The sequence below is a fragment of the Elgaria multicarinata genome, chromosome 6 (assembly GCF_023053635.1).
Source record: "Elgaria multicarinata webbii isolate HBS135686 ecotype San Diego chromosome 6, rElgMul1.1.pri, whole genome shotgun sequence".
NCBI lineage: Eukaryota > Metazoa > Chordata > Lepidosauria > Squamata > Anguidae > Elgaria > Elgaria multicarinata.
In genome coordinates, this window is record NC_086176.1 from 5,375,203 (window position 1) to 5,395,832 (window position 20,630).

A 20,630-nucleotide genomic window follows, 5' to 3' on the forward strand; every position below is an offset into this window, starting at 1 on the left:
AGCGAGAGCCTGGCATTTGACAGCGGGGGCAAAGTAGTCCACTGGTAATATTGCAGGAAAACGATACAGCTAAAGGACGGTGGGATTTTCTGCAGAACGAAAATTCCTCATACAAAACAGCCCGTTTGCACAAAATTCCTCTTTCAGACCTCTAAAATCCAATTCAGCACTCAGTTGCATACAGAAGCCTTATGTTTCATTAGTTTGCATACATATATAGTATACTTGCAAATGTTTAAAAAGAAAAAAAGTAATTTATGAATCAAAACCTCGGAAAGAGGCCACAATGTCAACCCAGGCTTTCAAAGTCAACCCCAGAAGTTGGGTATTTAAGGTGCACCTAAAAAATTATTTCTACATCTCTGGAATCAATTGCACTGTCCCACCTCCCCTGGGAAAAATCCTGCTGCATAGTGTGTTGCGAGTTAAATTAAATTAATAATCTTTGTATGGCACCCGAATTTAGTAGTCAAAGTTCAAGAGATGATACAGATGGAAGCATGTGTACACATGTGTATTTAGGAGGGGCTACCAGATCACTTAACATCTGTTATGCTGCTACTTATCTTAAACAATAATTTGTTAATCTTTAAGGTGCTGCACAACTTATTTATTTATTTATTTATTTATTTATGGTCTTATTTATTTAAGGTGTTATTTGTTGTTCTTTAGCTTACCAAAAAACTCCACAAACTACAATGAAATAATAAAATTACAGTAAAAGAGATCAACTTTCAGAACAGCAGCATAAAATGATAAGACATTCTTGTATTAAAACCATGTTTATACTCTAAAGCACGCCAAAGGCCTAGAGAGATTGAAAAGAAAGAAAGATGGCACCAAGCAAACCTCCCTTGGAGGGAATTCCAAAGATATCATCAACATCATTGCTGCTGCTGCAGACTAATATGGACATATCTCTAGAATTCAACAGCTGTTGAATGAATTCAGTGCAAGTCCTGTTGAATCGAGAGGCTTCTTTGAGTGTCAATAAACATGCCTGCAGGTGTGATTTGGTAGACTTTGTTTACTTAGACTTCCAAAAGGCTTTTGTCAAAGTCCCTTGTCAAAGTCTCCTGAACAAACTTAGCAGTCATGGGATCAGGATTCTTATGGAATGGAAACTGGTTAAAGAACAGAAAGTGGAGAGGATGGTCAATTCGTACAATGACACCAAATTGTTTTAGATACTTAAAACAAAAAGGGATTGCAAAGAGCTCCAAAAGAGCACCAAACTTGGAGTGGGCATTAAAATGTTGAATCTGGTTCAACATAAGCAAGTGTAAATTGATGCTTGTTGAGGCACAAAATTCCAACTTTCGCTTATACATTGATAGGATTTGAGCTGACCGTTAAAGAGATCTGGCTTGATGAAAATGTCAACTGAGTATGTGGCTGCCATGAAAAATTCAATGTTGGGCATAATTAGGAAAGGCATAAAAAACTGCTACTATCATACTGCCCTTATATAAAACTGTGGTGCAACCACACTGTGTACAGCTCAGGGTTATCGCACCTCAAAGAGAATACTGGATAGCTGGAAAAGGTGCAGAAAAGGATGACCAAAATGATCAAAGGGATGGAGCAAATAATAATAATAATAATATAATAATAATAATATAATAATAATAATAATATATTTATTTATTTCTTACCTGCCTCTCCCTTTGGATTGAGGCGGGGAGCAACATTAGAACAGGTTTAAATGGATATTGTTGTTTTTATGCTTTTGATGGTTTAAATTTTTTGTATATTTGTTTTTAATATTCAGTTTTTAACCTTTGTAAACCGCCCAGAGAGCTTTGGCTATGGGGTGGTATATAAAAATAAATAAGTGGGATGAGAAGCAAAATTCCTTTCGTTTTGATTCATTTCGAAAACTAGATACGAAGGAACAGGGTCCTAGCCTGGTCTCGACATAGGAAATAATTTTTGGGTACGGAAAAACATTTTAATGGTACAACAGCCTGGAGTTTTGCGGTCCAGGCACAAATTTACCCTTAGTGAGAACAGGGCAGGCTCTACTATTGGGCAGATTTGAGGTGGTTGCCTCAGGCAGTTGGTTTTGGATGTCATGAGAGAGCAGCGAATACCTGCTGCTGCCCCTTTGCTTTTGTGGGATCGTCTACCTACACTGCCAAAATACTTTGGCCGACCTTGAGTCCTATAGAACTTGACTGAGGAGTGGGGGGCCTAACCAAGAAATCCTATTAAAACTAACATCAGAATTAACATTTAGAATAATAAAACAGAAGGAGCAAGGCGCCCATGCCCACCGACCCTCGTGCCGTTTCTGTCCCTGTGGCCCCTTCCCGGACCCACGCCTCGCTTTCATTGCAGCGGGCACTAATGCCAATGGAGCGCAGCCGGCGTCTCTGCTGCCTTTCGCAGCTCCCGTTGTTTTCGATGAGCTTCAGGCAGCTGCCGTTGTTTCCAATGGGTGTCCCCACAGCAGCTCGAGTAAGGATTAGTCCCGTGGAAACAGGTGGGCCTTTACTTCTGGGCGCCGCGCTGCCGCGGCAAGTCTCGCGCCGCCCCCTTTCCAGGCAGGGAGCGGGCGGAGCCGCGTTTCGTAAGCCGAGAGGCTGAGGAGAAAGGAGGGAAGAGCGGCGCGTCCTAGCGGGGCCATGTTGGGGCCTAGCGCAGCCGCCGGTGAGTGCCGCTGCTGCCCGAGTCGGGCCTGCCTGTCGTAGAGCCCCGCCACCGCCGTTCTGGTTGGGGGGCAGGAGCCGGCGGCACGCGCTGGGGCAGCACAGAGCCAAACGACGGGGCCGGGCCGGGCTGGGCTGGGCTGGAAGCAGTTCCGCTGCCCCCTGGGCGAGCAGCTCGCTGCGAAGTAAAAAGTACTTTTTAAAAGTGTTTTAATTTTTGTGAACCGCCCAGAGAGCTCCGGCTATTGGGCGGTATAGAAATATAATAAATAATTAAATAAGTAGGCGCAAGGTCGCAGCCTCCGGTTCTCTGGCAGGGCTAAGTTTAATTAAAGCTGTGCTGCCTCCTTCGTGTTTCTTTATAAAGGATGTTGTTGCTCTTTTACATTATACCCTTCCCCCCCCCTTCCACAGGCAAAATCGTTAGGATTTTGGACAAAAATATTTTTTCCGTTGTGCATGTAACTAAAAGACCATATTGGGTTATTAACAGAAGGGTTTGCAGCAAACCGCAGGAGGCCATTCCGCAGAGGCCAAAACCAGGGGCTTCAGGTAAGCCAAAATATGTGTTATCTTCATAATTTGCAGCATTCATTGTATGAGTGCCTCATTGAAAGTAAGTCGCGTGGTGTTGAAGGGGGCTAAACTCCTAAGGAAGCATGCATAGGGTTGCAGCCCTAGGCTGCGCATAGCTAACGTGTTCTTGTCCCCCCCAGAATTGGAGGTGTTGTTCTAGAGCTGTTATTGACTACTGTACACAAATTAATTTCTTCCTGTTCCCCCATGGTCTCATTCATAACTTTTGGTAGTGCTTTAAGTCTAAGAAAAGCTGAGAATATAGCTATTGGTCTAAGCAGTGCAACTGGAGATTGTGTGTATGTGACTATTGGGGAATGTGCCCCACCCCATTAATTTTCTAAGGTCCTAGTCTTATGCATGTTTAGAAATAAGTCCTCGATCAGTGTTAGTGCCACGGTAATACTAATGGGGAAGCTGCGCCATATAAATTTTCTGAGCTTTCATGACGATCCTACTAACTTTATTTTCATGTGGATTGTGACCCCCAGACACTGTCTAGGGGCTATAGGATTGCTCCCTTGGTGTCTTTTATTTTGAATCAACCTTGTTACCATATTTTGCATGCAACAGTCAATATGTGAGTTTTGCTGAAATCAGGGCTTCCGTGCTTAAAAGGCTTTTAGTGACCAAAGTCGTTACAACCTTTGATTATTAAACAAGAAATTAAAGCATTTCTGTAGGTGGGTGGCTTGAGGACATCTCAGCCCATATTTTCTGAATTTGTGAATGTATGGAAACATGAAATGCCTTATTTAATTAACCTCCATTTGCACCTTTGCTAATCCCACGATTGAAAGAAATGTGTCTGCATAGGCACTGGATGTCTGTATTTTGGGGCAGATAGCAGCACACACCAATATGGACCAGTTGTGTTCAGACATTATTGGTGTGATTTGCTCAGTCATATGAAGTTATCTACGAACTTGTGAGTAGCATAACTCTGCTTGCTGCATTCTCATTCTGGAGAGTGTTCCAGGGCGACTGTGGTTTAGTGTACTGGAAATCTGCTTGTTTGTGATCATACTGTTGAGCGTTGAATGCAGGATTGAGGGAGTGATCCTGTGGCCTGTAGACAGAGTCTGAGGGGCTGTAGGATAATTTGGATTCCTGGATAAAAGGTCAGAGACAGTGCTCTGACAGCAGATCCAGGAATCTATGCTCCCTCCCCCTCACAGCTGGCATAGAGAACTGCCCAGGCTGGCTCATAGAGGTCACAAAGGTAACCTCAGAGAGGAGGGGTTAAAGTGTGTGTGCCAGTGGGCAGGGAGGGGATGAGGAAGTCAGGATAGGACTAGCCTCCTTCCCTCCCATTCCTATGCACTTCATCTATGCACCCTAAAGCATCCCTGACAACCATCTGTCAGGGATGCTTTAGGGTGGATTCCTGCATTGAGCAGGGGGTTGGACTCGATGGCCTTGTGGGCCCCTTCCAACTCTGCTATTCTATGATTCTATGATTCTAGATGGGCGTAAAAGCCCTTCTAGCTAAAATGCAGAACGGGAAGAATGTGGAAGCTGATGAGCCTTGTCATAGAACTGAGCCCTGAGCCACTTAAGTGGCCTGATTGAGCTACTTAGGCAGCAGCAGCTACTATTTTCAGCTCATAGAAGTTAGGAAAAAAATACCCCTGCAAATAACTTGGCTTAGTGGGAATTCTAGTGGTCCAAGTCAGCATGTCAAGCTATAAAAAAGGACACATCCTGACAGTTGCACAAAGTATGCAAATTGGATTATTATTATTATTATTATTTATTTATTTATTTATTTATTTATATAGCACCATCAATGTACATGGTGCTGTACAGAGTAAAACAGTAAATAGCAAGACCCTGCCGCATAGGCTTACATTCTAATAATTTGGTATCTAATTTGCAGATTCAATTTTATGGCTATGGTGTGGGCAAAATCATGAATCTGGAGTTAACTTTCTAGTGATAAGAGCTAAGTTAGAGTTGGCTTGTTGGAGGGTTTGGACATGTTTCAGTTACTGTTTCAGCGTGTTAGCTGGACATCAAAGCTTTATGTACTTAGTTCATGTTTTCAAAATTATATTCACATGAGGTTTGGGGGACACAGTACACAGGAAGGCTCTCCCTAATGCCATGCTAAAACAGAAACTTAAAACACAGTCTTGTGCATCATTGTCCTAATTCGTTCAAAAGGGCCCTGTTCCCAGGAAAGTCTGCATAGGATCGCAGCCACAATTTAACCCCATGTTAGGTTGTATATTATGCTCCCACTCCTTTGTTAAAAGTTGACATTTGCAGTGATGTTGGCAGATGTGCTGTTGCTATTTTACTCAGTGGTACGGTGCCAGCCTTGAGAGCTGTTAGCAGGCTTAGTGTTCCACTAGAGTTGTGCCTTCTAGATTGTAAGCCTAAGGTCAGACAGTGTATCATTATTCATGAGTGTAAGCCACTCTGGGAGCCCAGTTTGGCTGAAGGGTGGGATAAAAATGCTATAAATAAATAACTATTTATGGTAAACATATCACATTAAATACCAATCAAACCAAAACCCCTACATAGATATTAAAATGCCAACCTATAAAAGCAGCGTCAACAGTCAGCCTAGTGATAGGAACCTCTAGAAACTCAACAGACGGTTTCGACAACTGCCTCCTTGCATCTTGCACTAGGGGCATTTCCAGAGTCGTTAAGTAATTGGCCCCTCCACCCCACCAGGGATAGTGCTACCATCCCCTGTTGGCAACCTGAATCTCTTCCTTTGTCTGAGCTGAAGCTCCTTCCAACAACAGCAGGCTTTTGAAGACTTCTGGGACCAGGAGTGTGATACCGTAGGTAGACACAGCTAAGGCCATAATGGTGGAAGAGTTGCCTCATACCACGATGTGGCTCAGCCATGATCCCAGTAAAAAATGCACCAGCTGCAGGGAAAATGGCATTTTTTCTGGGTAATGAAGTATTTAATTTCCCTCCCCCCACAAGGGAAGGGTAGGTGACTAGATTCCCCAGAAAGGAGTAACAACCATACAAATGTACAACCGTAACCATGGAAACTTTAATGGCCTCTTTTATTCTTTACGGCCTGGTGATATCCCAAAGGATGTCCTTTCTTGACTAAAGCAAGCTGGAATTTGACTCTCAAAGCAGCTCAGCTAGACCTCTCCTCAGATCAGACCTGCTGAATGGATTTTTAATGTTTCTTTGTTTTTCCATGCATCTTGTGTATTAGATCTAAGGGCAAATACATTTTAATTTACTGCACCTGCTTCTTTTGCACACTTTGTATCCTAAGTGAGTTAGGGAATATTCAATAGGGAAACCTTCCAATCTACTGTCTGGAAGCCAGGCAATTTGCTACTGGTGTATCTAGCTGCTATTCTTTCTTCGTCAGGAACATTTTAATTATTCAAATATGGCACAATGGACAAAGTGTTTTACCTATGTTTTTATCTAACAAAACCAAATACAGCAATTATGGTGGAACTAATTGGCCATGTGCAACAAATCACAATCTTGATGCTGCCTTTTGAATGAGATCTTCAGTTCTCAGATGCTGCATTTTCTATGCTTTCTGCAGGCTTTTCCCAAAGAGTCCCGGGATACAAGCCGTCTGACTGGGATAAGAGATTCTTGATATGGACAGGGCGTTTTAAAAAAGCAGAGGATATACCTGAAACTGTGTCGTAAGTTCAGTTGTCACTATCAGACTAAAAATAATAATCATTTTTTGCATTTTCCACTTTGATCAAATATTGGAGACCTTAACATCATAAGATGATCAAATTCTGGAAATTTTGGAGTCATGAGAAAAAAAACATTTTTCTGGGTTCCCCCCCAGAAAACAAGACATTTTGTGGGAAAATGAAAACATATGTAATACTGACTTTATTATCAAACCTAAAGTTATTTTACTGCTTTGACAAGGGAAAATGCAACATTTATTATGGTATATAAAATCGTACTATTTGGCATACTTATGACATTTACAGAGCAATTTTGTGCATGTTTACTCAGAAGAGCCACTTGGTTAGATCCAGACTTAATCATAGTACAGCAAGTTGAACCTCTTTCAGCTTGAGGGCCAAATTCAGTTTTGGAGAAGCTCTTGAGGGCTGTATGGGGTGAAAGGCAAAAGAGAGCGGGGCCAAAATACCAGCCAGGGAGTGACCCAACAATCAATAGTTGTGGGGGTGGGGGTGGGGCCAGGGAAGGGGCATGGCCATCTGGCAACCCCTGGAAGCCTGGATTGGGACTTCAGACAGGCCAGATTTAGTCCTGGCCTGAGATTCTGCACCCCTGGAGTAGATCCATTGAAATCCATGGGACCTACAAAAAGCATGAATAACCTGTTCCACTGATTTCAGTGGATGTCCTCTAAGCATAACTAAGGGCTCCTGTTGCCACCAATCATTGGACTTCCAATGTAAAGTTACAAGCATGTCTGTGTACTGCCCACACTTTCAGGGGAAATTGTCGTGCTGCAACCTTCTGTCCACACCATTGAGTGGAAAGCTCTTCCCTCTCTTCACTGCTTCCACCTGCCTTGTTCTTTGTGCTGGAGTGGGTTTTTGTTTTCTTTCTTCTGATCTAGTATTGCACAGTTCTCCACTTTTACTTTGGGTTATAGAACACAGGAGAGGTGCTCCAGCACAGAACATAGGAGAAGTGCTCAATTTTGGTTGCCGATTTCTGCACCTTCTCTAGTTCTGCAACATCTCTGCATTTTTGGAATGCAGTGACCTGAATTGTACACAGTATTCCAGGAATGGTTGAACCATAGCTTTGTATAAAGGTATTAAGATATTGGCTGCTTTATTTTTGATCCCTTTCCAAATACTCTCCCCAAAGAAAGGTAGGATTAGCAAGCAGAACATCCCAGAGAGAAAGAGCAGCCCAGCAATCAGAAGCAGGAGTGGTCATCGTTAGCATTTTCTGTTTGGTCCCTAATCTTAGATTTGCAACAGTTAGTACAGCTTCTAACACTACCCTTGAGAAAGTAGTTGGGCAGGTGGAGGTAGCAGCAGCTATACTTTGAAACCACATGTTGCCTGCTTTTGGGGGGTGGGAAGGCAGGCAGGCCGGCCCTTCCCTGCCCTCTAAATTGGTGGGGAGGACAGGGGAAGACACAGACCTCCCAGGGCCTCTGCTACATATGGCTGGTGCTGATGGGCCCTCCACAGCTGCCTCACAGTATTGAGCTTTGCAGCTGGACCTGAACTGGGTGGCCCTTCTCAAAATTGATGTTATAGAACTTGGAAAGAGTAACTAAAATCGTCAGGAAGTTGGAGCACCCTCATTATGAGAAAAAAACTAAAGTGTTTGGGACTTTTCAGTTCAGAAAAAGATAATGAAGGGTGGGACATATAGGTCATAAATGATATGGAGAAAGACATTTGTCCATTTCTCATCTCACTTAGACCTTGGGATCACTGGACCAAATTAATTTATTATTATTATTATTATTATTTATTTATATAGCACCATCAATGTACATGGTGCTGTACAGAGTAAAACAGTAAATAGCAAGGCCCTGCCGCATAGGAGACCTGACAAAAGGGAATACCACTGTGAACTTGTGAAATTTGTAGCTACGTAGTACAACGGCTACTGGCCTAGATGGTATTAAAGCAGAAGTGGGGAGCCTGTGGCCATCCAGAACTTCAAAGAACTCTTTATTTGCAGTATAACAAAAAGAAGAAAAGGGCAGGAGGGGGAAATAGTAACAAAAGAAAAAGAATATGATGTACAAGATATCAATTCACAATAATAGTTCACAACACCATTCATAAAAAGAAAAGGAAAAAAGATTTGACACTTCTGTTTCCAACATATACATTTATTTAAGCACTCCATATATCTAAATAAGCATCCAGATGAAAGTGAAAATTATAGGATATATGTTCAAATGTAGCAATAGCAGTAAGATCTTCAGACCATTGAATGATAGGTTCAATGATAGACCATTGAATGATAGAGCCCTGGCTATGGGGGCGGTATATAAGTGTAATAAATAAATATAAATTAATAAATATAGGTTGTCCTTCCAAAATTGAAGTATGAGTTCTCTTTGCAACTGTAAGGGCTCTCAAAGTGTACTTTTGCTGTCCATTTGTTAAACCCCACTTGACAAGAATATAATTTAAAAGCACACAAATACTACAAGTGAGAAGGATCTTGGAATTGTTGTAGTTCACAAGTTGAATATGAGCCAACAGTGTGCTATGGCTTAAAAAAAAAAGCAAATGCTATTTTGGGCTGCATTAACAGAAGTATAGCTTCCAAGTTGCACAAAGTCCCTGGTTCCCTTCTATTCAGCACTGTTTAGGCTTCACTTTGAGTACTGTGTCCAGTTCTGGGCACCACACTTCATACCCCATGGTATTCTGATTAGCAAACCAGCTAAAAGTGGGCTAGATGGAACAACTATTAGGTTGTTCCACAGTTGGCTACAGAATCAGACTCAAAGAATGCTTATCGATGTTACCTTCTCAAACTGGGGGGAGGTAACGAGTGGGGTACCGCAGGGCTCAGTCCTGGGCCCAGTGCTCTTCAGCATTTTTATTAATGATTTGGATCAGGAGGTGCAGGGAACACTTATCAAATTTGCAGTTGACACAAAATTGGGTGTGATAGCTAATTCCCTGGAAGACAGAAACAAACTTGAAAGTGATCTTGACAGGCTAGAGAGCTGGGCTATAAACAACAGAATGAAATTTAATAGGGATAAATGCCAAGCCCTACACCTAGGAAAAAGAAACCAAATGCACAGTTACGAGATGGGGGATACTTGGCTCAGTAATACTACAAATGAGAAGGATCTTGGAATTGTGGTAGATCACAAGCTGAATATGAGCCAACAGTGTGATGTGGCTGCAAAAAAAAAAAAAAAAAAAAAGCAAATGCTATTTTGGGCTGTATTAATAGAAGTATAGCTTGAAATAGATCACTGAGAAATAGAAATATGTTGGTGCTGAAAATGGTGGGTTCAAAGGGGTTTAATATATTGAGGCTCAGACCCCACCTCTACGTTCTACTCAATTGTTTGGGTAGATTACTTCTCCTTTGTCATGCTTTCCATGAAAGCGATTTTGCTGTGTTGCCCAGGACAGTTCCTCAAATTGCCAATTGTGCCCATGGCTCCAAAAGGTTGCCTATCCCTGCCCTATGTCCTTAACATCCATAGTATCACATCAGCAGAGCTTCCCTTGGGTTACCCATTTCCACCCTCAGGAATGGGCAACTTGTCGTCTTTCAGTTTCCATCCAGTTGAAAGATATACAGTACTTAATTATTAGTGTTCTTTACAGATCCTGTAATGTTGCTACTTTAGAAATGTAAGATGCATTATGGTTTGATCATAAAATAATTAAAATTAAAACCATTTAAAAGTAAATTTAGTTAGTAAATTTGTAATTATTCAATTGTACTTTTAAATTTAATATACCAAACATGATTTCATGAGAAAACCAACACGTAATACATTTAATGTTCCTATTTACTGGGGGAACTTCAACAAGTAATCCCTGAAAAATCTGAATCATCCCTAAAGTCAGAGAAAGCAGGAATTACTGGAAACAGAGGAAGGCTGGTGTACAGCATCTGTTATTAATGGAACGAATGAGGTAGAGTTTAGGGAAATCTGAAAGAAAAGCCATTGAGAGCTTATTGAGCAAGGGAAGACGCTCTTATCTATTTGTAATGGTAACAAAAGCATATTTAATTTAAGTACTGTTAAACAATCTCAACCTACTATTTGAAGAGTTGACACTTTATTTCCTAAATTTTGTTCTTTTTGAAAAAGTTATCTGTAATGGTGGTATTAATCCTATACTTACAACATAGGAACCAGTCATAGAATCATAGAATAGCAGAGTTGGAAGGGGCCTACAAGGCCATCGAGTCCAACCCCCTGCTCAATGCAGGAATCCATCCTAAAGCATCCCCGACAGATGCTTGTCCAGCTGCCTCTTGAAGGCCTCTAGTGTGGGAGAGCCCACAACCTCCCTAGGTAACTGATTCCATTGTCGCACTGCTCTAACAGTCAGGAAGTTTTTCCTGATGTCCAGCTGGAATCTGGCTTCCTTTAACTTGAGTCCGTTATTCTGTGTCCTGCACTCTGGGAGGATCAAGAAGAGATCCTGGGGGGGACAGAGCCTGACAGCCAATGTACCGGTAGGTTTCTTCTTAGGCTCCGGGATTGGGAAGCCGAAATTATAATTATCTCAATTAAATGGGCAAGAATTTCTAACGTAACTATTTATACTCACTCAGCTGATGGTGGGGAAGAACTGGAGGTGTTTTTGAAATCATAGCTTGTATACAGAGTGGTGGAAATAACGCGGCCTGGTAGGACTCAGCAAATCAGTTTGTCAGAGTGGAGAGTGAAAGTGACTATGATTGTTTTTGTTGGATCTCTTCCATCGACAACTGAGTTTAAATTGCTGTGATATATCACTCCTTATGAGTGCGGTGCAAGTAATTGGCAATAAATCTAACCACCGGGAAGCAGTGAGAGAGAAGTTTGTTTTTATTCTGATGGACTGGGAAGTTGTTTTGATCCTTGCCCGGAACATTAAATAGTGGATTTATGCTTTATGCCGAACATTAGAAAATCAAAAAAGAAAGCGGCTAAGGTCACCTGGCAAAGACACAATCACCCCTCCAACCATAGCGTCGCCCGGCTCGAGAAACTGTCTTTGTCTTCGGAGGAAGATTCAGACTGCAACACGAAAATGGCGACAAAATCTGGCAAGCAGCCAGCTACCATGGAAGAAATCAAGCAGTTTATAATTAGCAACAACGATACCCTTTTTAAAAAAAATGGATGACCATGCGGAAAAGGCAGAGAAAAGAATGGATGAGTTAGCTGACAGGATTGTTCAAAATGACAAGAGCATAAAATCACTGAAAGCAAAAGTAAATTTACTGGAGAAACATCAGGAGCTATTTGAAAATAAATGTAATTTGGAGTTTGATGCCCATGAGAAAAGACTGATTCAATTAGAAGACCAGAATCGACGATCTACACTTTGGATTAAAAATTTTGTGGAAATGTCAGGAGAGGATTTGAGAACAGTAATTCTTCGTTGGTTTAAAGAAATGATGCCTGATTTGGAAATAAAGGATTGTGAAGTGGACAGGATTCACAGGGTGGGAGGATTAAAATTCAGAGGTGCAACAAGAGATATCCTGATGAAATTTGGCAACTATTTAAAAAAAGAGCAAGTTATGAAGAAATTGAGGTCTTTGGCTCTGATACAATTTCAAGGCACTTCAGTTCAAATTTACAACGATCTCTGTCAGCAAACAATTAACTGGAGACGCAGCGTCAAACCAATTACTGAAATATTAAGGAAGAATGTAATAATTTATTCCTGGGGTTACCCTGTTTTTTTAACGTTTACGCATGGTGGGAAGCAATACAGAGTAACCTCTTTGGATCAGGGCAAGGAGTTGCTGAAGAGTCTGGGTTTGCATGCTGGCGCAAGTCCAAAAAAAGCAGGTGGAGGAGAAAGAGAAGTTGGAGCATCCGGGATGTGACACTTTTGATAAATTGATAATGAGAAGGTTTTTTTTTTTAAACAGAAGGCTTACTGGTTCGGGGCTGTGGGCTTCATCTCCCCCCCCCCCAAGGGTAAAATAATGGCCGGAGTGATAGACTTATGGGGATTTAGTGGGGGGAAAAGAGGTGGGGGGAGGGTTATCGTTGGGTGGGAGGGAGGGGTTTGAAGGTTTTTTTTATGTTTTTATGTATGTGAAATTGAGTTGCAGAGCACAAGGGATTGGAAGGAATATCAAAAAACTGAATATGGATAAGAACATAAGGATAACAACGCTCAATGTTAAAGGTCTGGGGGCAGTCGTGAAAAGGAGGAGAATTGAACAAATGCTAAATAGAGAAGGATCTGACATTTTTTTTGCAGGAAACGCATCAATTTAAGGAAGGGGTAAATGAAATTCGCTTGAAATGGTCAGTCTATTATGAAAAGTCATTGGGGACTTCAAAAAAAATGGAGTGGCCATTTTAATTTCAAAAAGAAGTGGATTTACTTTGGAGAATATAAAAAAGGATGGGAAAGGCAGATATATTTTGATAAAGGGTCAAATTGAAGGTAAAGCATATACGTTGGCTAATGTTTATGCCCCAAATGAGAGACAGAGAGAATTTTATAAAGAATTATTTAGAGAAAGAGAAGAATTTAAGGAAGGATATGTTATTTTAGCTGGAGATTTTAATGTGGTTATGGACAATAGATTGGACAGGTCAAGCCCCACTAGTGTTGAAAAGAGGAATAATATTACCATATTAAATAAATTGATAAAAGAAAATGATTTTGTTGATGGGTGGCGTTTACTTAAAGGGGCGGAGCCTGGCTTTACATATTATTCTCCAGTTCATTATACGTACTCTAGGATAGATCATATCTTTGTCTCTAAAGAGTTTGCAACTAAGGTTTGTAGAATGGAATTGGGGGTAATTAAGGTAACAGATCATGCAATGGTTAGTTTAGGTTTTACAGTTAGGAAGGACTATAGAGAAGCGTTTAGGTGGAAATTGAATACAAAGATATTTAAATATAATAAAGTGGTGGAAAAAATGCAAAAGGAATTGTCAGAAACTTGGGAAATTAATGTAAAAGGAGGAACCGCAACGGCAGTTGTTTGGGATACCATGAAGGCTGTAATAAGAGGAATTTGTATTAGGGAAATGTGTAACTTAAAGAGGCAACAGGTTGCAATGCAGGAAAAGTTAGAGGAAGAGATTAAGAATTTGGAGAAAGATTATTGGCAATCTAAAAATAAACATAAATTAATAGAATTACAAGCAAAGAAAAAAGAGTTAGAGAATAAAAATTTAGAGAAGTTCAGAAAAATTTGATTTATATGAAAAGAGAGTATTTTGAAAACAGCAATAAAAACTCTAAGATGCTTGCCAGACTCACACAAAAGGAAAAAGCTAAGAATGGGATAGGAATAGTGAAAGATAAACAAGGGAACTATAGTCACACAATGAAGGGTAAAATAAAAAAAAACCCAGGAATTTTATCAAGAATTATGTAAGGGAAAGGATGTTCAGAAGGAGAGGATGGAAGTTTATATGGAAAAGTATATAAAGAAGGGTTTGGAAACAGAACATAAAGAGTTAATGGAAAGGACTATATCTGAAAGAGAAATTGAAGAGGTTATAGAGAATTTGAAAGTGGGTAAATCACCTGGGGTAGACGGTTTAGGACCGGAATATTATAAAGTTTTTAAAACGTTCTTAATACCAAAATTATTGAAGTTATATAATGCCATATTGGAAGGAGAGAGGATTCCAGAATCATGGGAACATTCGTTGATAATTTTAATTCCAAAGCCAGATAAAGATTTGACTGTCCCTGATTCATATAGACCTATTTCATTAATAAACCAAGATGCCAAAAAATTTTCAACTATTTTAGCAAAACGATTAAATACATTTATAGCTAAATATATAGGGGAAGACCAATGTGGATTTGTAGCAGGTAGACAAATGCATAATTTAGTGGGAAGAGTTTTAAATGTAATACAGGTGGTAAAAAAATCAAAGACTAAAGTGGGAATCTTGGCGCTGGATATTTTTAAGGCTTTTGATTGTGTGAGTTGGCAGGCATTAAAGATGGTTTAAACAAAATGGGATTTGGAAACAAATTTAAAGCTATAATAGAACAATTATACTCTCAAAATACAGCCGCAGTGGTAGTAAACGATGGAGTTACTGATAAGATACGACTAGCCAGAGGGACAAGACAAGGATGTCCACTCTCGCCTGTCCTGTTTGTAATGGTTATGGAATTATTGGCAAATGCAATAAGAGATGATGGGGAGATAGAAGGGATAGGTATTATTAAAAAGATAAAATTGAACATGTTTGCAGATGATACCTTGCTAACTATTAAAAACCCAGTAGGAAAGATGGAAAGAATTAAACAGCAGTTGAAAGAATTTGAAGATATTACTGGATTAAGAATAAATTGGTCAAAATCAGAGTTGATGTTATTTAACTATACTAAAAAGGAAGAGAAGGATTGGGAAGAGAAAGAAATAGAAATGAGAGTTAAAGAGCAGATTAGATATTTGGGAATTAGAATTACAAAAAATTTGGAGAGTTAAGAGAAGGAAAATTTAAGTAGTTTGAAAAAAGATTTTAGCAAAATTGGAAAAATATAAAAGATTGAATCTATCATGGTTTGGAAGAATATCATTAATTAAAATGAAGATTTTAACAAAGATTAATTTTATTTTTAGGATGCTACCAATAAAAATTTCAGAATCAGAGCTAAAAAATTGGCAGAGTATTATAAATAATTATTGTAATGGGGATAAGAAAGTGAGGATAAATAAGAACAAATGGTATTTAAGCCAAAAAAAGGGAGGACTGGGTCTCCCAAACATTAACTTATATTATGTAGCTAATAGGTTAAGACATATTGTAGAGGCAATTTTAGGAGTAGGAGATTTAGATTGGATGGAGGATAAAACTACAAATAGCATAGAATTGAATTTGGAAAATGTATTTTTTAGGGAAGGAGGTAAAAAATGGGCTGAAAGTATAGGTAATCCGCTTTTAAAATTCCATTGGGAAATTTGGAGTAAATATAAAAGGGAGTTGCTCTCGAGCAGCTCCCCTTTATCACCAGTAATAATGTTAAAGAATTTCCCTGAGGATTTAAAGAGTAGATTAAGTAAAGTTTTAATAGAGGAAAATAAAATGAAATTAAGGGAATGGTTAGGAGGGATGAATACAAGAGAGGAGATGGAAGAGATTCTAAGGAATAAAAAATTAACTTGGTTAAACTATTGGCAATTGGAACAATGGATTAAAAATTGGGTAAGAGAAAATGGAGATTGTAGAGTTGTCGAAGTTCGAGGAACTAATTGTCAAAAAAGAAATTGATAAGGGAGAAAGCGTAGTGACAAAAGGGTTAATGAGTGAAATATACAGAATATTGCTTGAGATAGGGTTGATGGATAGCTCAGGAAAATTGGTTTGGAAGACTGATTTGAAGGTACCGATAGGACAGCAGAGTTGGGAAGGACTATGGAAACAAAGAGTGTTGAGAAATATGTCAGTGAGAATAAAAGAGAATTATTATAAAATTATATGGAGGTGGTACCTAACCCTGGTTAGATTAAATAAGATAAATAAGCAGCACTCAGCAAATTGTTGGAGAGGTTGTGGGGGAAAAGGAACGTATTTACATATGTGGTGGGAGTGTAAATATGTGCAAAAGTTGTGGAAGATGGTGTTTTCAGAGATTGAAGAAATTGTTGGAATGAAGATAGAAGAAACACCAAGAGTTGCATTACTCTCACTATATGAAGATTTAAAATGTAAAAACGAAATTAAGGAATTGATAACAAATTTGCTGACTGCAGCAAGGTTAATTCTAGCTAGGAATTGGAAGATTCAAGGTGATTATTGTATTGAAGAATGGTATAAAGAAGTATGGGATATTGCTATTAATGATAAATTGACATGTAATATTAAAGTGAGAAGAGGTATAGCAAAAATGAATGATTTTGAGGCAATTTGGAAACAGTTCTTAATATTTGTGTTTTCTAAGGGAAGTGGGAAACCACCAGCAGAAGAAACTATGAGATTTTGGAAACAGGAATGAGATCCCGACGTGGGGGGTGCACTTTTATGTTAAGTAGGATTATGTTAAATAGATTAAGCGAGAATATATGATATTAATGTTACTCAGCATTTATGTATTATGTTGTTTTTCTTTTAATTGTATTGATGTATGTTTAAGTATTGGAAAATAAGAAATTTAAATAAGATAAAGCTTTTAACATGACAATAAAAGTATTATTATTTTGTTAGCTACCAATAATATATATATATATATATATATATATATATATATGAATGAGAAGAGATCCTGGCCCTCCTCTGTGTGACAACCTTTTAAGTATTTGAAGAGTGCTGTCATGTCTCCCCTCAATTTTCTCTTCTCCAGGCTAAACATGCCCAGTTCTTTCAGTCTCTCTTCATAGGGCTTTGTTTCCAGACCCCTGATCATCCTGGTTGCCCTCCTCTGAACACGCTCCAGCTTGTCTGCATCCTTCTTGAATTGTGGAGCCCAGAACTGGATGCTATAGTGAGTCCAGTGACTCTAGTGAGTTTCATTTAGGTATAGAAGATTTATTTTGTTGGCAGCAGTTCAAGGTTTAATAACTGAGGCAGTGTTCTTTAACGGTGAGGTGTAATTGGGAAGTTCATTAAAAAATCTGTGACAGTGAGTTCCATAGATCCAAGCCTCTGAGTTTTATTTAAATGTGATGATTATGATAACATGTACTGATGATTAGGAACAAATAACATGTGTAAGTCCTCTTTTGCCTTCAGATTGCAGCATAGAGATTACCCTTCAGATGGATTTCTTCCTTTGATTTTTCTCTATTAACAGACTGGCAAAGCACGTAAACACCTAGGATCTGACAACATTATGTTTGCTCTTTAAAGGTTTGAGATGGTAGATACAGCAAGGAACAAGATGCGTGTGAAGATCAGCTACCTAATGATTGCCTTGACAATTCTGGGTTGCATAAGTATGGTTATTTCAGGGAAACAGGTGAGTACAAAAGAGCTAACAGAGACAGTGGGAATAAAAGAGCTAATAGACTACTGCAACAGTTCTCTTAGGAAAAATAATTAAATAACAAACTGGTAATACTGGAGAGAGGATAAGAGGGTCCTTTGCTCTCCTACTAAAGAAGACCTGGAAATAAAATAGAGTCTGCCCAAGGGTGGGGGAGACAAGGAAATTGGGAACGAAGTCAGGAAGGATGAGAATAGAGATTTCTCCTAAATTTCAGTGTGTTGAGTTAGTCAATGGCCTGTTCAGACAACACGCTAAACCATCGTTAGGTTGCTAAGCAAGCCTTTTGCAGCAAGCGATTAGGGTGGTGCGTGTTTAACTGTGGTTATGTAGCACCATGGTTAGGAATAGTACAGATAGCACACTAAGTCATGGTTCACATGACACGCCAAGCCATAATGTTTAGCTCAAAATGCTTAACCATCATGGTTTAGTGTATTGTCTGAACAAGACCAATAGCTATGAGGTCTCTTGAACACTCAAAAGCACTATATAAATGGTTATTATCCACTATTATTTCCCCACAGTTCAGTTTTAGGAGTAGGAAGACTTATGGAGCTGCAGTGTCTATTAGTTTGTCAGAGACTCAAGTTCACATGATCACAGTGTGGTTAATAAGCCATGGTGGCTTGTTAACTCCACTACACCAGCTGGCCAGATTTCCCTAATTATCCTTGTGGGCATGGCTTCCCATGTTGTCTGAACACAGGCGGCATGTTTTTTGAAGGGACAACAACCCTTAAATAATCCATGGGGTGTTGTTTAGTAATTTGAGGGTTGCTGCCCCCTCCCTCCAACAAGCCATGCCAGCGTGGATAGATTAGGGAAATCTGACTGGCATACACAGTGGGGGAAACCAGCCACTGAGGCTTATTTCCCTTGTGACCATATGAACCAACCCACTGAATGGGTACTCTTAATGAAAGCTTCTGTTGTCTTATTCTGCCACTTCATTGCAGGCTGTTGGACGGCATGAATCCCTGACAACCCAAAATCTGGAGAAAAAAGCCCGCTGGAGAGAGGAAGCAGCTCAGAGTGCCTCTGCGAAGCCATAGTAAATAAATAGGAAGAACGTTCGAAGAGAAGGCACAAAACTGATTATCACTCTTCAGTTATGGAGCAGCAACTTGAGGGATTCATAAGTTACTTTTTTCCTGTTCCTTTACACCGCTCAGAAATTGTGTAGCAATCCTAAGGTTTCAAGCTATCTTCATGGGGATTCCATATTTTGCTAAACATCAAATAACTGTTTATTTTGCTAGAAGGCTAAATTCCAGGCATTAAATCTGTTCCTTCAGTTACGTTATACTGGATGAAATTAAAACACTCATGTAACCTGTAAAACCACTTTGCCCTATCCATATGTGATGGATAGGCTTATCTAAGGTCTTGAAAATCCATCTTGAGTGGTTAAAAACATATGTAGAATTTTTAAAATAAATTGGTGCACAAGTATTTGTGTTCATACTTTGATCTAGTTGTGCAAACATGTTTTAAAGCAGTAGTAAAGGAATGCAAGCACACTTGCTTTTTACCCACAAGCTGTGCCTCTTTTGCATGTTACTCACTCATCATTGTGGTGACCTATTCTGGTGATGTCACCCTAAGCCCTTTCTGCTGATCTTGATAGTCTCAGGCACCTTTCTTGTTTCAGGAAATTGGTACGTATGATTGAGCTTTAGTGCAGAATAAGTGCTCAGAATCCAAAACACTGAATGATGGAAGTCTCACAACAGCAGAGTCAATCCTGATTTTAGGGAGGGATATGTCATTATGAATTTTGTAGTTTTCAGATTGATTAGTCCCAAATTTCTACAGCTTGAGCCAATGCAAGTTTTTATTTATTTATTTATTACATTTCTATACTGCCCAATAGCTGGAGCTCTCTGGGCAGTTCATAAAAAGGAGTACACCCCACTTTATTCACTGGGATTTAATTTCAAATAAATTATACTGTTGTGATTTAAGGGTGTTTCCTCTCATCATGGTTAAAAAAAGAGACATTAAACCTGGCTGAGAATTTAAACACAAATATATTTGCGATCTCATTTGCGAGGAAGCTTTACTATAAATCAGTTAACCAAAAGCTGGAATTAAAACTACTGATGCTTCATAACAGTGGGATCACTCTTGGATGGGCTATGTATGGAGTTTTTTAAAAGGAAGACAGAGTCCATTATTGCCAGCTCCCTGTTGAGTGCTTATGCTAGCTTATTGCAGAGATGACACCATATATTCCCTCTTCCAAGGGTTATGAATAGCTTCTAGAATACTTTTGAAAGTAACATGTTCACTGAATCAGTGAGGTTTGTGTCTCACCTCTGTAATCCACACAGCAATAGAGTTGAGCCCTGGTACTTCAGTAACTTGTGAATAAACATGTAAATGTAGTACCAAATATTCTTGCTGATTAGTGCTGCTGCGAGGAAGTAATTTTTCTCAGATTTCCTGGTTGGTAATATATTCAGAAGGGCAGCAACCATCTGGGAGGAACCTTGGTTAAGTAAGAATTGTCTAGTTGTGTGTGGGCAGATTGTAATATCTGATATTTCTTCGAGCTTGACAGCGATCTCTAGCAATTCATCAGAGAAAAAACAGCTCTAGGCATTTTTATAAGGACAAAAGGACAGTATTAATTTTTAAAATGATTCCTCAACTGAATGCTTATTGGCTTCTACTTTTTGTAGCCTTTGCCAAACCTGATGCCATCCTGTTCTCCACCCCCTGTAATGGCCACCATGGTGGACCATCAAAGCCCATTGCTAAACAAGGGTAGAGGGAAGAGAGGGCAGTTCTTGGAGAT

General features: G+C 39.5%; 1 protein-coding gene across 1 annotated transcript; it reads left to right on the forward strand.

The window, feature by feature from the left end:
* The first annotated feature begins 2,567 nt into the window (after nt 1–2,567).
* FAM162A (family with sequence similarity 162 member A) lies at nt 2,568–19,282 on the forward strand. Its single transcript, XM_063128899.1, has 5 exons — nt 2,568–2,652; nt 3,066–3,203; nt 6,775–6,880; nt 17,692–17,800; nt 18,787–19,282. The coding sequence occupies exons 1-5, from the start codon at nt 2,628–2,630 to the stop codon at nt 18,880–18,882; spliced, it is 474 nt and encodes a 157-aa protein (XP_062984969.1). The 5' UTR covers nt 2,568–2,627; the 3' UTR covers nt 18,883–19,282.
* Nucleotides 19,283–20,630: the final 1,348 nt, after the last annotated feature.

What these genes read in the sequence shown, in the direction of transcription:
- FAM162A (XM_063128899.1), top strand. Translation starts at nt 2,628, where the DNA reads ATGTTGGGGCCTAGCGCAGCCGCCG. An exon ending in GGGGCCTAGCGCAGCCGCCG is followed by an intron (nt 2,653 to 3,065) that starts GTGAGTGCCGCT and finishes CCCCTTCCACAG; the next exon opens with GCAAAATCGTTAGGATTTTG. An exon ending in TGGTTATTTCAGGGAAACAG is followed by an intron (nt 17,801 to 18,786) that starts GTGAGTACAAAA and finishes ACTTCATTGCAG; the next exon opens with GCTGTTGGACGGCATGAATC.